The sequence below is a fragment of the Squalius cephalus genome, assembly GCF_949319135.1.
Source record: "Squalius cephalus genome assembly, chromosome: 14".
Taxonomy (NCBI): domain Eukaryota; kingdom Metazoa; phylum Chordata; class Actinopteri; order Cypriniformes; family Leuciscidae; genus Squalius; species Squalius cephalus.
The window spans coordinates 2179019-2195589 of record NC_137135.1 but is presented as its reverse complement, the minus strand read 5'-3'; the positions used below and the strand labels follow the sequence as shown (position 1 = coordinate 2195589).

Below are 16571 nucleotides of genomic sequence, written 5' to 3'. Positions count from 1 at the left end.
CTGGCTGTTTCCTGGCTGTATATTCAACACTCTTACTTTAGCAATAAATACAAATTAATGAAACACAAATGTGATGTTTATCTAAAGTAATATTTGCTTATTAGTATGGTTGATTGGATCACTGAAGGTCAACAGCAAATACATTGGTCAATAAAGTGAGATTAAATGCATAAAGTATATTTGTGTAATTTAACATTTATTCATTGCAGATTTGCGTGATATTCTGAGTTTGCATTTCACCGTTTTTATTCATTTTGAGTAATACTGAATCTGTGGCATGAGTAAACGCTCACATTTAGTCTAGAACCTCAGTAAACATCATATTTACACACAGCGCACACAACGTTTCTATTTCAGTGTTAAAATTGTCCTATCCCAAATTAATTAACACAGCTAAATAAGCCATTCATAGGCGTATTCTTAAAATAAGCCATTCTTGAAAATTCTAAACACTGCTTTATTTTTGAAACACTTCTGGCGACTGTATTTAGGCTTCAAAATTCATAAAAGTTGTGTTCATTTGTGAAGATTATTTTGATTATTAACTTTGGTGGTCACAGAGCTTATGTTATGCAATAATCCAAAAGCCAATGGGAAAATCCTATTGGCTTTTTGTTGACTGAACCAAGGTAATGTTAACCTCCTGCCTACAAAACTAATGTGCATCATCCCTGCAGCACTCTATTGCAGAAAACCTTTTTTTAAATTAGTACATAAATTACACACTTCAGTTTTCGAGACCTAAAATGGTGACACAAGTGCATGCCATACTTTGGGAGATTTATATGAAAGGTTTTCTGGTTGTCAACCTCTGTAAGAAGGATCACATGTACAAAGCTGAAAAACATGTTTGTGGAAGTAGGACAAAACACTCTGAGTTGCTCAGTAGAGGTTGGCAGCTGTCAAAGGGCACACATATGAACTGACATGGACACACAAACATGTACACACTCTCCCCAAACCCGTCTGTTGCTCTTTAAAGTGTGTGTCACTGCCCCAAGTGTTGAGGGGGAGTGTGGTCATCTGTCTGATTTTGCCTCATGTGTGTTGTGTGTGTGTGTGTGTGTGTGTCTTCCCCCACGGCCCCCTGTAGCGCTGAGAATGTTCAGTGATGACTGAACTGGTGGGCTAGGAGAATTGTGTATGTATGTAGCCTCAGGCTCGGCTGTGTTGTCTCTGCAAAGCACACTAACAACAAAGGGCACTTATGACGAGGAGTGGCCTACTACTGTGTGTACGGTATGTTTCTGCAGGCTGTGTGTCCCTCCCTCCATGGCCCTTTGCCCTGACCTTTGATTTGCAGCGATGAGTGAGCTTGTGGGTACCGATGAAAGTGTGTGCTCTTGTGTGTATATGATATTCAGTGTTTGTCATGTGATATTTCATAAGGTCCACTGAGAAAATCAGTGGGAGGAACACAAGATCTGTGCATATCAAGTGTGCATATCTGTACATGCACATGGCATTTGGGCAAAGCGGATTGTGTGTGTGTACAGATTTAACATTATGAGACAATAATGAGAGAAGTCGATGGAAAGTGCCCACAAAGACATGTGCTTGTGTCTGAATGTGTCATGACACGGGTACACAGGTGTGTGTGTGCAGATGGGCGGCGTCATGCTGAAGTTGGAGCGCACTGACCTCAGTCACGGTCAGGGAACAGAACTCTGACTCAGTGCAGCCCACACACGTGACATTCACACACAAACGCATACTTCAATCTCTCACACTTCTTTTACACAATCATTTGCACATGCAACAGATTTTAGTTTTTGCAGTGTACAATTAAAAATGCGTCTCTGGGAAAGTAAAAACTCTGCAAAGGAATTTCAGATTATTCAGCAGGATTGTCACGTAATGATAAAGAATATGATGAGGTAAGCGTAGTGGAACCAATTGCAGCATAAACTTTAATAAACACAAGCGAGTAATCCACATACGAGGAAATAAACTAAACAGTGTGCAATGCACAACTACACTAGACAAAGAACTGAAAGAGCTATGGGCAATATAAACAAGATAATAAACTGAACACAAAACAAGTGTGAGATAATCACCATGACAACCAATGAAACATCTCAGGTTATGCATGTAACCATGGTTGCCTGAGAGACGAAAGAGACGCCGCGTCAGCTGATGCAATGGGGATGTGTCCCGCAGGACCCGGTGTCTGAGGCACGAGTACCAACTAGCCAATCATGGTGGACGCAGTGATGACGTCTCAGGGTCCCCAGCGTATATAAAGGGCACCTGAGAACACTTCATCAGCTTCAAATGTCTGAAGGAAGACGCACAGGCACGCGCCGCGGCATCTCGTTCCTCTCTCAGGGAACCATAGGGTGTATTCACACCAGGAAAGTCCGATAGTTCACTTGCTTTGGTCCGGACCAAATACAATGTTGATTTGTTTGGTACGGTTCGCTTTCACACTACTCTTTTTGCAAGTGAACTAAAATGTGTAAACAAAACCACACGTGTGCTAAGGTCGTCCATTCATTGGACAGGAATTCTCAAGCAGGGAAAAGCAGGAAGTGCAAAAACAGCCTCAGCATGGAGATATTTCATAATGCAATATTTGTTCTTTTACTGATTTGGTGTTATTCTCTACAAACGCAATATTAAGAATCTAAAGAGCATCATATGATACACTGTCGTCTATACAATGTTGTAATTAGGATTTTGCAAAGATGAAGATGGTGCAAGACGGTTCTGGCGAAGAGAGCATGCTCTTAACTGAGAAAGTTCAAACATTATTAAAAACAAGTGAACAGTCAGTAATAAAATAAGAACAAATACACAAATTACAAGCAGAGATTAATACTAAATAACAAAGTTACAAAGTCTAACAGTAGTATTCAGGTAGGCTACAGAAATTATTAAGCCTAAATGTAAAATAACACTATTTGTTCACTGAAGAAATTAAATATAGTTTAATCTTTCTTAAAGTTGTATTTTGTTATTTATGACACAGACAACAGAGGGAATAATGGGTGTCTGCTGTCACTTTTAGACCGAATGCATGGACCGAAAATTACAAACATCAACTATGACATAACCGAGAAAATACTTGCCGTGACAGGTAGACGAGTTTTTAACATAATTTTGTGTGCATGTGTGTCCGTTCAAGGGCAAGGAAATGCAAAAGAGGAATCAATTCGGTGTTTGAGGGCTGTCTGAAACGCACCTCTCTCCGCACCCGAGTGCAATTGCTGTATTCACACCTGCCCTAAAGATCCGCACCAAGGGGGGAAACGAACTTGAGTTCGATTCAATCGAACCAAACAAGTCAGGTGTGAATACACCCATAGTTACATGTGTAACCTGAGACTTTCCCTTTCGAGGGAACTCAACGCCGTGACAGCTGATGCAATAGGGATGTCAATACCAACTACACCATGCTGACCAGTGCCGGCCTGGAGACTAAAAATAATCTAGAACCTTAGGCACTGAAGCTTAAAAAGTCAGCCAGTGAGTAGCACATCGTGGCAATGGGAAGGAGCGTAACCTCACTTAATACCCAGATACCTGGGGAAGGTGACAGAGACGAGAATACAATTATCATAGCCGATCATCTTAAGCATCTGTCCACTCTACTTCCGCATATATTATCAGAGAGCCAAAGATGCAGCAGCAGCTTGACCCCTTTTATTATCACTATTATTATTCTCCTCTGATAACAATTCTCTGCACCCCAGCACCCTCCTCAGAGGGGGAGGGAGGAGATTATTCCCCTTTAAACAAGCCATTGTTTTACCTTCCTCTAAAAACAACATATTGTACCCCAAAACCCTCCTCAGAGGGAGAGGGAGGAGATTTATAGGGAAATAGGAGGAATAAAAAGGGATGCCAGAAAGGAATGAGAAGAAGAAAGGAACAGAGAACGGAGCAAAGCCTGAATAGCAGCCCCACTCAAACATACTCCTCTTTCTCTGACATATTAAAAACCTTTTGATCTGAGTGCGTCTTACTCCTATGACGGCGCCTCCGCCCACCCCTCCACAGGCACAGTCAGCCACACTCGTCTTCAGCTCTTCTCTCCAGGAACTCGTCCCTGCGGAGGGCTCAGACGGTCTAGAAGGAGGAGCCTGCACTTAGCAAGGAATGAACTTCCCAAAGGTGGCCAACTGTGCCCGCGCCTCTCTAAACCTGTTCACCACTGTCTCAATGGCAGAGCCGAACAGTCCGGAGGGCGAGACAGGGGCAGCCACGAGGATTACTTTGTCATACTCCTTGATGCCTGACGAATCAAGCCACAGATAGCTCTCTGCTGTCACCAGAGCAGCCATAGATCGTCCAACGTAACGAGCCGCCTGCCTGCTAGCGCGAAGAGCTAAATCCGTGGCCATGCGCAGTTCGGAGACCGCCTCAAGGGATAGACCCAGACAAAGACTGAACTAGACTCAGGGCTTAAATACATAGGCAAACAAGCTTAACAAGATAACAAGGGGGGGCGGGGCTAATCAGAAACACCTGTGGAGACTAATAAACAAGAAAAACTACAAAGGACTACAAAACATGGCACAGAACAGGAAATAACAAAAGTCCACACAAGACAAGGGGAATACAAGACAGGAATCATGACAATAATATTACAAGTTAGGAATCCCAGTGAGGAATAAAAGTAATGTCTAATCTCAGAACAAACAGAACAAAACAGAACTACTGTATAAAAGCTATTCACATGAGCACATTTAAACTAAGGGGTTTATACTCTCATTAATTTGATACGTTACTCCACATAGGAAGAACAGACATGCCAACTAGTTACTGACCTGACGCAGACACATATCTGAAGCGGACTGATAGCGTCTTGGTCTGGAGCGAGGTTTAGCCTACATGAGGAAACGCAGCAGCTCGAGTTCTTACCAGAACCAGGAAGTATGACCATATTAGCCCGGTTCTGTCAACACTGCACTGGCTCCCTATTAAACATTGCATAAATGTTAAAATCTTACTAATTACTTACAAAGCACTAAATGGTTTAGCTCCGCAGTACTTGAGCGAGCTCTTAACGCATTATACTCCTTCACGTCTATTGCGATCTCAAAATTCTGGTTGATAATACGTAAAAAAGTCTTTTAGTATAATTGTACTACGTCCTCCTTCAGTTCGTGTCTTTCTGCTGTGAAATCTGCACTGATTTTTATCAAGTAAACATAAGAGTAACTTTGATATTGTGATGAACACTTACTGGACTGAAGCTGCTTCGGTTTACCTGATTATCCGAACATCATTTATTTAAAAAAAATCATGAGTATCAAATATGATCATCGAGCTTTTGAGGAAGGTTTATTTGTTCATCTCTCATGATTTGTTTGCATCTGACTGATCTGACTCACACCACCGTCAGTCACTAATGTGCCTCTTTAGGCCAGAGAGTGAGCTTTACCTGCTCATCTTTTACTAGCTGGCCACAGTTACACTACACATTATGAACTCTGCCATCTAGTGTATGAATATTAGAAGGACAGTGTCATATCTAATGAACACATTATTTTTTACCACTACTACTGTTTTTATTCCCCTTCCACTGTGTAAGGAAAAGCTGAGACTATTTGAGTGCACATGATGTGAAAAATCATCTAAACTTACGTTGGAATCAATAAGAAAATCTCATTCATATCTTTTGGGATAGGATCCATGTATTGTGAAAACACATTTGTATTTCTTTGGTATACTATATATATATTCCTATCATAATTGTATTTGTCATACCTGTATTAGTTAATATTATAATCTTTGATTATAATCTATAATACAATATAATACAATCTATACTTGTGTAGGCCTTTTTAAAAGTATACTGCACGTTTTCCTCCGTTAACCTTATCTGTAAGCCTACACACTGATTTCACAAATGAGGCTGTAGAAGAATTCTAGCCTGTTGTTTACTAATAGGACTCTAGAGAATACAGTCATTTATGTAAAACACCAGTTAAAGTTATTTAGTCATCCCCCTCAACACACTCACTCAGACACACGCTCCGGTTTCCTCCCCCCACCCCCGAGCCCGCCCGCGCGCGCGCGCGTTACGCACGAGAGTTTCCGTGTCTCCCGCGTCCGTGGGCAGCCCGTGCTGGACTATAAACGCGTCCGGTGAGCGTCTCTCCTCAGTCGCAGTCGAGCACGAGCAGCACGAGCACCAGAGCACCAGAGCTGACCGGCAGAGCAGATAGCAGCACGCGCACACTAACTCGCTCTCGGTTTGGATTTTGGGATGGAAACTCGTGCGACTAAGCGAAGCGCTCGCGCCTCCAACACTCTTACCTTCAAGAGTAAGTACCAACATTTGTACTGTAATTATCAATGTTTAATGATTATGCATCATTTTATTGGATGTATAATGACAGCAATTTATTGTATAGCCTACATGTTGCATTTTTATGGTTACATTTTGAAGCTTACAAGCTGAAAACACTAATTATTGTCAATGCTTATGTTTGATAAGCATATTTAAAGACATTCAATTGTATCTAACTTTACAGACTATTGTGAATTTTACGTTACAGATAAATTGTTAACACTTTACAATAAGGTTTATTAGTTAACATTAGTTAACTACCGTAGTTAACATGAACTAAGAATGAACAAGATTTATACAGCATTTATTAATCTTAGATAATATTAATTTCAACATTAACTAATACCTTATTAAAATCAAAGGTTTGTTAACATTAGTTAATGCACTGTGAACTAACATGAACAATGAACAGCTGTTTTTTTTATTAACTAACATTAACAAAAGATTAATAATTACTGTAACAAATGCATTGCTCATTGTTAGTTTATGTTAGTTAATACAAGAACTAATGTTAACTAATGAACCTTATTGTAAATTGTTACCAATACATTTAATATAAATAAATCAAATTAAATTAAATAAATCAATTTGTATTGTTTTGTATATTTTATATTTTGTAATTATATTTTATAAAATATATAACAGAATTCCTGAGTAAAACACATTTTTATGAATACTTTTGATGCAGTCAGGATACATTTAACATAATAATAATAATTTGTTTACAATGGGAAAATGATAAAGTAACTGTTAAAAAGCAGGTATAATTATGCACAAATGGTACACAGTTACATTTTCCACATTAGTGCTGTGTAGTGAATTAGTACACCTCGTTCTAGAAGAGATGTGGAGTGACCAGGTCATGGGTCAACTAATAGGAAAATCTTGTGCTGGTCACATGAATGCACGCAGTATAATTAATTCACGCTGTGCGTGTCTGTAAGCGCCATGTTATTGTGTAGAGTTACCGGACACCGTGAGCTCCCCTCTTAAATATTCATAAGCTGCAGTAATTGAATTGGGTTCGGTTTCACAAACCTGAAGTGAATCCAAGCTTTTTGTTTCATGCAAACTGTCCTGTCATGTTTGAGTCTCCGACTGGACAGAACTGCTTTTGTCAAGCAGGACATATGTGGATATCAAATTTTGGCTAGTTAACCGAGCAATGATACCTCAAATAGCATCTGTCAGGTCATGTTTAATCCAGCATGACAAATGACAAAGTGTTTCTTCATGTCTGCATCACTCCAGAACTTTCAGTAACTGTAGAACAGCTTCTTCTCACAAGCGAACATGAACCTCATGTTAAGTCTATGCTCTTCTCTCTCCACAGGTGGTTTGTCTCTGTGGTTGGTGGTATGGCTGTTGGCATGTCGCTGTGCACCGGGTCAGGCGTGTCCCAGGCTGTGTGTGTGCTACCATACGCCCATGACTGTGAGCTGTCAGTCTCAGAACTACACCGCTGTTCCCACCGGTGTGCCCTACGACTCCCAGCGCGTCTTCTTGCAGAACAACCGTATCGCCGAGCTCAGAGCCGACTCCTTTGGCTTCGAAACACAGGTGAGGACATATTTATGTTTATAAAATGGTTAGTTCACCCAACGGTTCTATGTATCACTTCAAAAAACCCTTAGCAACCACTCTTAGCAACGTAACATATGTTTGTTCTCATTGATATTGTTCATATAAGCTTATAGAGTAGAGTATGGTGAGAGATCGAGTAAGCGAAAGTACCTGCATTTACAGTAGATTTAGCATTTTCCGTCAGGTCAGTATTATATTCGTAATAAAAATTCTGTTTGAATGTCCGCTGCGATATCTTGTCCTTTTAACAGCTAGGCTAAGGGTTTTCCTGTGACACGCTAGTCATTTATCAGTCAAGTCTTCCTTCTCCGTGTTCACAAGTTTAAGTCCTTTCAATATAAAAGTCTTCTCTACTGACTGACTCACTCATAAAGACAGTGTTTGCTGTCATAATGTAACTTCTGTTGCTGTTCACGGTCAGGGACTATTATTTCCAGCAGAAGGAAGGCTTTTAGTGATTTTACTTCATGCAAGTTGCATTGATACATATTTTTCAGCTTTAATATTTGTATTGTGTGGTAACCGTTTTATAAAAGCAATAAGGTACTCGAGGCTGTGCTGGATGGTGAATAAGTCACGGCTGACTCCGCTTCGCGTCGAGTCTAACAACGCCCTTCAGCCGTGACTTATTCACCATACAGCACAGCCTCGAGGACCTTATTGCTTACGTAAACTTCATTAAGTTTATTGTGTGAAGATAGAGCAGAGATTAATCTTTACCTTCTGAATCCGCAGGTCCTATGGCTATACTCCAATAACATCACATGGATCGAAGCAGGTGCCTTCAGCAATCTGCGTGTCCTAGAGGAACTGGATTTGAGTGATAACCCTTCCCTGCGCAGGCTGGACGGCGGGGCGTTCAGGGGTCTGGAGCGCTTGCAGAGCCTCCACATGCACCGCTGCCACCTGACCGAGCTGCCCGCCGACCTCTTCCTCAAGCTCTACAGCCTGCAGTTCCTCTACCTGCAGGAGAACCAGCTGACACACCTCCCCGACGGGCTCTTCTCCGACCTGGTCAACCTCACACACCTGTTCCTGCACGGCAATCGCATCCGCGTCCTCTCTGAGAACGCCTTCCGCGGCCTGGTGAATCTCGACCGGCTGCTGCTGCACGACAACCGCATCCGGCAGGTCCACCGACGAGCCTTCCGGGACCTGGGCCGATTGACCATCCTCTATCTCTTCAACAACACTCTGCAGGAGCTGCCGGGTCAGGTGTTGAAGGATACGTCCTCGGTGCAGTTCCTCAGACTCAATGCCAACCCCTGGACCTGCGGATGTGAAGCCAGGTCGCTCTGGGAGTGGTTCCGCAAATCTCGGATCTCCAGCTCAGACGTAACCTGCTCTTCACCAGCCCCTCGGAAAGGCCAGGACCTGAGATTCCTGCGGGAGATGGACTTCGCGCTCTGCCCGTTGCCGGACCCAGGATCCATGGCTGGCACTACAACCACCACCTTCAGCACCAAGACCCGCTGGTGGTTCTCCAAGAACAAGCCGGCCTCATCCTCCAAGAGCCACTTTCACAAGAGCAGCGAGACCCTGAAGGCCTTTCCAGTCAAGCATCCCTCATCTTCATCACCCTCCTTTTCCTCCAAGTATGATCTCACAGTGGAGGAGGCTGCTTTGCCCAAGCTGGAGCCCGAAGAGTACTGGGCAAACTACGGCAATGAGGACGCAGCCTCAGTCCCCTGTTTCGAGCTCGAATGCCCACCCGGTTACGACTTTCCCGTTCTCCCGTCTTCCTCTTCGGCTTCACTTCTGTCCTTCCTCTCGCTCACAGCACTGACTCTCTCTTTCCATCTGCTCTTTGGCTGAGCTTTCCTTCTCCTCCTCTTCCTCTTTTGTTATGCTCCACTACCTTTCTCCTGCGATCGGCTCATGCTGATTAATGCATAGAAGCAGCCATGCAGAAAAGGGTGACAAGACTGAATATAACAACACATGAAACACAACATACGGTAGAACAGAGACAGGGCTACTGCATGCAGGCAGCATTACTCAAGTCATGTTCTTCTCTAGAATAAGAGAACATAGGACAAGGAGACGAGTAAAGAGGAATATAGGGAGTCATGTGGAAAATGAAACTAGAGGTCAATGAGGGAAGTCTCTAGACAGAGAGGAAAACTCTCATACCAGCAAATGAGACTACGTAAAGTATCAATGAACATCATATCATCGTGTAAATAGGAACATAAATATACTCAAAGACTTTTCCAACAGGAGCCTGAACATGCTAGTCAGTAGATCTCTTAGTCTTTTGAGTGATTGTTGGGTACCACACCAGATACATCATCACATTCAGTGGCTGCAAAAGACTGTTTTAAACTACTTAAGCTACACTTAAAATGACTACATTTCAAGAAAATAAAACATTTCACAATTATAAAACGATTATAAAATGATAAAACAATAGAGATATTCTAATTGGATACATTCATATGCCACTAGTTTTGATATTTTATTATATAATGCACTGATATTTTTTGGACTGGTTACGGTCAATATTTTTGGGGCCATTGTAAATGATATGATTAAAAGATGAGCTAATGGAAGAATGGACTGACAGAGACCGTCACTAATGTTTTTTTCACGTGTTAAAACTGTGTCAAGTACTTTAGGTTGTGTTAGTTAATCTGAGTTGTGCCAGGTACTTTGGATATCAGGTGAAGTTAGAGCAGGAAGTCAATGTTTAATTCAGCCTGAAGAACTCAGGAACCACTTGAGGTGAGAGATCTGTGTTTTACCTGTGTAAGATATCTCTTTCTGTGAGCACGAGTTCAGATGTTTACTGAACAAAATGTCAAACACAATCATGCTTTGTCTTAAAAAACCTGTAAATAAAAATCAATGAATAAATATTCATTATCTTTGCCATATTACTGAGTGATCTCTTGTTGCAGTATTTGGTGTGTGTGTGTGTGTGTGTGTGTTTGTTTTTAAGCAAGATGGTGATGGAGAAGTGATACATGTGATTTTTAAATCTTCCCCCATTGTTAAAATGGCAAAATTGTAAAATGGCCATACACACACACACACACACACACACACACACACAAATGTAAATCCCAAGTATTCAGTTAGCTGCCAGTATGCATGTAAGAATTGTTTTAGTTAAATAATAAACACAATCTAACATTGATATATAACTTGAAACAAACATTTTTCTATCATCTAGAATTTCTCACCTGATATGTCATTAGATAACCCCCCTCAACAAAACAAGTATACACTAAAACCCCTGGACACTAAGTGCATTGCTCAGAGTTTGCTCTTTCACAGCTCATTCAGAGCTGCAGTCCATAGTTGTTCCTCTTTGTCGCCATCTCTGTTCGAAATCTGCAATTGCAGTTATTCACGGAATGATCAACTTTACGTGGGTTGTGCCTCGGCACGGCACAGAGCGGATGAATCCAATGTTTTGAAGAGAATGTGCGGCTGTCAGTCACCGATCCTGCCATTCGCAATCACAGATTCTACTTTTTGGAAGTATGAACAACATAATTTTCACCAGAAAATGTCATCAGAACAAGTAACATCCACTTTAGTTCTGACCAACTAAGGGGAAAAAAGAATTGCAGTAAATCACGCTGATTAAATCTAACGATCGCTTATCATATCACGTCAAACTGTGCAAATTATACTTTGTTCTCAAATTGTTAATGTTAACAACATCAGCATTGCGTGACTACATTTAATGCCCTCCCGATATTATCCTTGTTTTCGCATGGGCCGGTCACAGTCTCTTTTTTTCTTCGAAGTCTGAAGTCTTTCGCATTTTACAACGGGTGAATCTCCAGTTGGTGATTGTCATTTGAACCTTTCTGGATCCGCCATCAAATTGATAAGTTTAATTATAATTATATCAAGTGCTGTGAGAAAAGGCTGTACATCTCCACCTCCAGCATCCTCACACTCATAGCCTACTAGCCGAGACTCTTCTTTATGTGGACAGATGTGACGTAATGACACAAAGACATGCTCGAATTTCCACCAGTACCACTTGAATTAAAAACATTATTACAAGCTTACTGTTTAGAATCGAGCTAAGGCAAGCAGAGAGTTTTGAACACTGGCTGGTTATGTACTTGATCAAAAATTCAAGATTGTTTTAAAGCAGCTTTCAGTGAAAACAGGAAATTAATGCAACAAAGTTTGTTTCTGCTGTACAGCAGATCTAGAATAAATTTATTGTCCAGTATAAGTATGTTCATCCTTGATTCATTTCCGTCGTAAAAATCAATAGGTATTAATTTATGGGCCGTTAACACAACACCATTTTCAACTGAAGTAAACAATTGAGAAAGAACTGAAATAATAATTGTATGATCATGTAGATAGCAGATTATATATTATATTGAAATATGTTTGACCATCACAAGGAGACACTTTGGAGATACAGGAGCTTGGGCAAATTCTCCATCTAATTACTGTCTAGGTGTAACAATGGAGGTTATAATGAGATCTTTCCTATGACCATTTGTGTGTATACAAACTCTCAACCGGAAGTTTCTTCACCAAAGACGCACTTGCTTCATTCTCTCACAGTGTGCTGTTTGTTCTAGGCTTTGTGTTCGGCATTGTTCTGCTGTCTTGTGTGTCAATCAGGCATTCATGAGCCAGCCATTCATTCATCTCTCGTTTCCTAAATCTCATCATCCCCTCATACACTCCATCCAGATGGTTCTGTTTGCATGGACGCGTGTTGGCGTAGCTGTGACGTGCATCATCAGTCGTGTGTCATGCCTGAGAGAGTACAAGTGTGTGCATGAGTTTAAATGGTCCATCTGCGAGATCATTAGCACTGTTAATTTAGGGAGCGAACAGAATGTGGGGAGAGACTAAAAAAAGATAAAGTTTGAACCACAAATAATATTATGTTACTGGAGACAAGGCCATATTGGAGTAACGAACCATGCTACAATATTAGTGAATGTATCAGAAGGAGTGTACACTAGTGGATATGTATCACAGACAGAGTGTACATACAGAGCTTCAGACAGAGTGTACATATTAGTGTATCAGATGTAGTGTACACTAGTGTATATATATATATATATATATATATATATATCAGATGGAGTGTACACTAGTGAATATATATCACAAGGAGTGTACACTAGTGAATATATATCAGAAGGAGTGTACACTAGTGTATATATATATATCAGAAGGAGTGTACACTAGTGAATATATATATCAGAAGGAGTGTACACTAATGAATATATCAGCAGAAGTGTACACTAGTGAATATATATCAGCAGAAGTGTACACTAGTGAATTTATATATCAGAAGGAGTGTACACTAGTGAATTTATATATCAGAAGGAGTGTACACTAGTGAATTTATATATCAGAAGGAGTGTACACTAATGAATAGGGTTGGGAATCGTAAGAAATTTTCCGGTTCCGGTTCCGCCTAACGATTCCGGTTCCATTAAAATTATTTAACAACTAATGAATAAATAGTGGTAAGGAAAAATGCATAATACTCAACTCAAACAATCCTTTTTGTGTTTATTACTTACTGTCAAATGAATTTACAGGTTGGCAATGTCAACAAAAAAAAATCAACATATATTACAGTATTTAGCGATTTTTGCAACAAAAAAAATTAACAATTTTTCTGAAGGAAAATCAACATGTCTGCTTTCTCTGGGAGAATTCAGGACCTCTCCTGGCTTATTGTGTCTCCAGCAGTGGAGAATACCCTCTCTGAAGGAGTAGAAGATGCTTGGACTGACATGTATGATTCAGACAGGTGAAACAGAACAGGCAATGCCTCTCTCTTCTCCCACCACCAAACAGCAGGGTCTTCATAGGTGGGGATTGAGGACATGTCTTTGTAGAAAAGAAGTTCTGTCAACTCTCTCATCAACTGACAAAGTCACTGCCAGTAGCATGTGGAAGCACAATCCCCTGCAGAGCTTTATCCTCCTTTTCAAACAGAACTGCTAATGGACACTTTTTTACTTTCTTGCAAGGCACTTCCTAAAAAGCAAGAAGATTAGTGTTAGTTAGTCAGTAATATGAACAATATATATCCTTGTCAACAACACCAGACAATGTGTCTTTATCATTGTGAGTTTGCATTCACCTTTGAAGTGTTGTCCTGTTCTTGCTCATGGCCTTTTTCTCTTTCCTGCTCTTCTGACACCTCCTTTAGAGAGAGCTTTGCATTAGAAGCAGATATTCACAGTATACATTGTTTCCTGTGTGTGTATGTGTGTTTGTGTGAAAGAAAACAACAATACCTTGTTTTGTGCCATTACTGCAGCCAGTTTCACCCTCTCCCAAATGTTGTCTGCAAGTTGCTTATTTTTGAAGCGTGGATCCATCACTGTAGCCTCTTCAAGGAAGTGCCTGATGTCCTCATTCTTTAAGATAAAGATAATAAATTCAAAACAAGTAATCTGTAAACGGTACTGAAGCACTAAGTAGTAATCTGTACTTGGTATTTCATGATTATCATGATTATAAGTGGTAGTTGGGTAGTGTATTTTACTGTCTGCTGTACCTGGTACCGCTTGGACAGATCTTCCCAAACCTTTTTCTTGATTCCAGCCACAAAGAGTGTGTCATTCTCTTGAACTTGAAAGTGTTCTTCAAGTTTCTGGAGGATAGGAAGGACTTGGCCACAGGTTGGAGTACTGTTACTCGATACACATAGAGTGGAAGCGTACATTACATTCATGAGCTTTGTAAACTCCTCTGGCTTTTTGAGGTCTTCGTCAGTGATGCGTTCCAATCTGAAATTTGCAAACATTAAATCTTGCATCTAATAAATTGTCCATTATACAATTAATTAGATCTTCACATTCATGTCCCTCTCCATCGAGCCTCTCAGCCTTGGGTCCATGGAAGCTGCTTGGATGACAGGATATTGCTCAAGAAATCTGTCCATCATTAGATAGAGTGAATTCCAGCGAGTTCTGATGTCCAGGATTACTGTATGCTGTGGCAGGTCTGAAAAACAATTAATAAAACTTAATAATATAAAATAATAATAAAATAAAACTCATTATTTAATAATATTAAATGACTTACTAAGGAGATGTTGCTTCTCTTGCAAAACAGTCTTGGCCATTGAAGATCTCTTCAGCCATACAATGACACTTCTGATACGTGCACACCATCGAGAAACAGAGTCAATTGAATAGATTTTCTGTGCAGCAATGTTCAGTGGATGTGCAAAGCATGCCATTCTTTTAAGCTGGAGTCTACTGACAGCTACATTCATGTTTGCAGCATTGTCCACTGTGACTGCAACTATTTTCTCCCTAACTCCAGACTCTTCCAAAATTGTCTCTATTTCTTGGGCAACATTAGGACCTGTCTGAACGTCATAGACTGCTTTACTTTTTAGGACTGTTTGTTTCACTTTCCCCTCACTAACAAAATGTACTGAGTTTTTTACACTGGTAAAGAGTTGGATTCCCATGCTAAACATGGACAAAGTTTCAAAAACTAAGTTGTACGTTTGAAGGAGTATTTTTGTTCCAAAAATACTCCTTCCGGTTTGTCACAAGTTTCGGAAAGTTTTTTTCCAGTATGGCTCTGTCTTACGTAAGATAGGGCGGAATTTCCTTATATGGGTCCTAAGGGCACTTCTCCGGTAAGATCGCGGCCGCGCGCGCACTCGTAGACCAGAGCAAGAGAGTGAAAGCAGTTCGCCATCAAAGCGCCCTGCCCGGCTTTTGGGAAGTCAATGTCACCAAAGAAGTGTGTTTTTGGTTGCCAGGGCAAGACAACCCTGCACAGATTCCCAAAGAACCCGGCGTTAAGGCACCAGTGGATGGAGTTTGTTTTCCTGAGCATAAACGGAGTTGTGTAAGACTGTTGTTCCCTGCATTTCGACGATGATTGTTTTATAAACAAAGCCCATATCGACGGATTTGCAGATCGTCTAATGCTTAAGGATCGAGCAGTCACAATGATAAAGGTTTGCGGTCGTGCGTTGGAACCGGACGGTGAGTAAAACTGTTTGTTGAACAAATGTCTCTGTGTGTTGTCACTAGCTTGGCGCGTTAGCACAGCTAAGCTTCGCCCACAGGGCCCGCCTCCAGCCGCTCGGTTTTTTCCGGAAAGACTCGGTACAGCCTATCTTTCTGTTAAAAATTTAATAAAACAAAAGACTTTTTGGCGATATGAAGGATGCAATATTACTCTATAGGTACTCAAGATTAACAGGAGATTGAGTGAAAATGAGCATTTCACCCCCCCTTTAATGACATAAAATAAAACAAATACAAAACGAAAGTAAACGCAGCAGCCCCTCACGGACGACTGCTGTCACACAAAACATCAAATAAAACACAGGCCTGTTCCTCTCTCGCTCTTCACTGTCGTCGCTCCTCCTTTATGCTTCCGCTCCTCCGTGAGAGATGCGAGACCGGTGCGTCGCGCACGTGTCGCTCATTATCAATCACGCCACCGGCCTCGCGCCGTCCTCCCACGGCCCTCGACCTCGTCGTGCTCGCCACGTACCCCCATCGCCTCTCGCAGGCCGGGGGGCACCCACAAGACTGCGCCTACTCCCCCTCCCCCCTCCCCGGGGGGACCGATCACGGCGGCTGCGGTACCTGGGCTGGGGGTATGGATAGACGAGGTGAGGGAAAAGGAAACGGAAGCACGAGGAGCGACAGAGACGAGAGAGGAGAGAGAAAAAAAAAAAAATCTTGATCCGGTT

General features: G+C 41.4%; 2 protein-coding genes across 2 annotated transcripts; one reads left to right on the top strand and one right to left on the bottom strand.

Annotated features, from left to right (window-relative positions):
* The first annotated feature begins 6112 nt into the window (after nt 1-6112).
* rtn4rl2b (reticulon 4 receptor-like 2b) lies at nt 6113-10760 on the top strand. The gene is made up of 3 exons (XM_079892775.1): nt 6113-6275; nt 7635-7861; nt 8621-10760. Exons 1-3 carry the CDS (start codon nt 6218-6220, stop codon nt 9698-9700), a joined length of 1365 nt encoding a protein of 454 aa, XP_079748901.1. The 5' UTR covers nt 6113-6217; the 3' UTR covers nt 9701-10760.
* A 2623-nt stretch (nt 10761-13383) lies between these two features.
* On the bottom strand, nt 13384-14648 carry LOC307170906 (uncharacterized protein; the record flags this gene model as incomplete). Its single annotated transcript, XM_079892215.1, has 4 exons — nt 13384-13873; nt 13980-14042; nt 14137-14259; nt 14400-14648. The coding sequence occupies 4 exons, from the start codon at nt 14646-14648 to the stop codon at nt 13757-13759; spliced, it is 552 nt and encodes a 183-aa protein (XP_079748341.1). The 3' UTR covers nt 13384-13756.
* Between the last annotated feature and the right edge of the window lie 1923 nt (nt 14649-16571).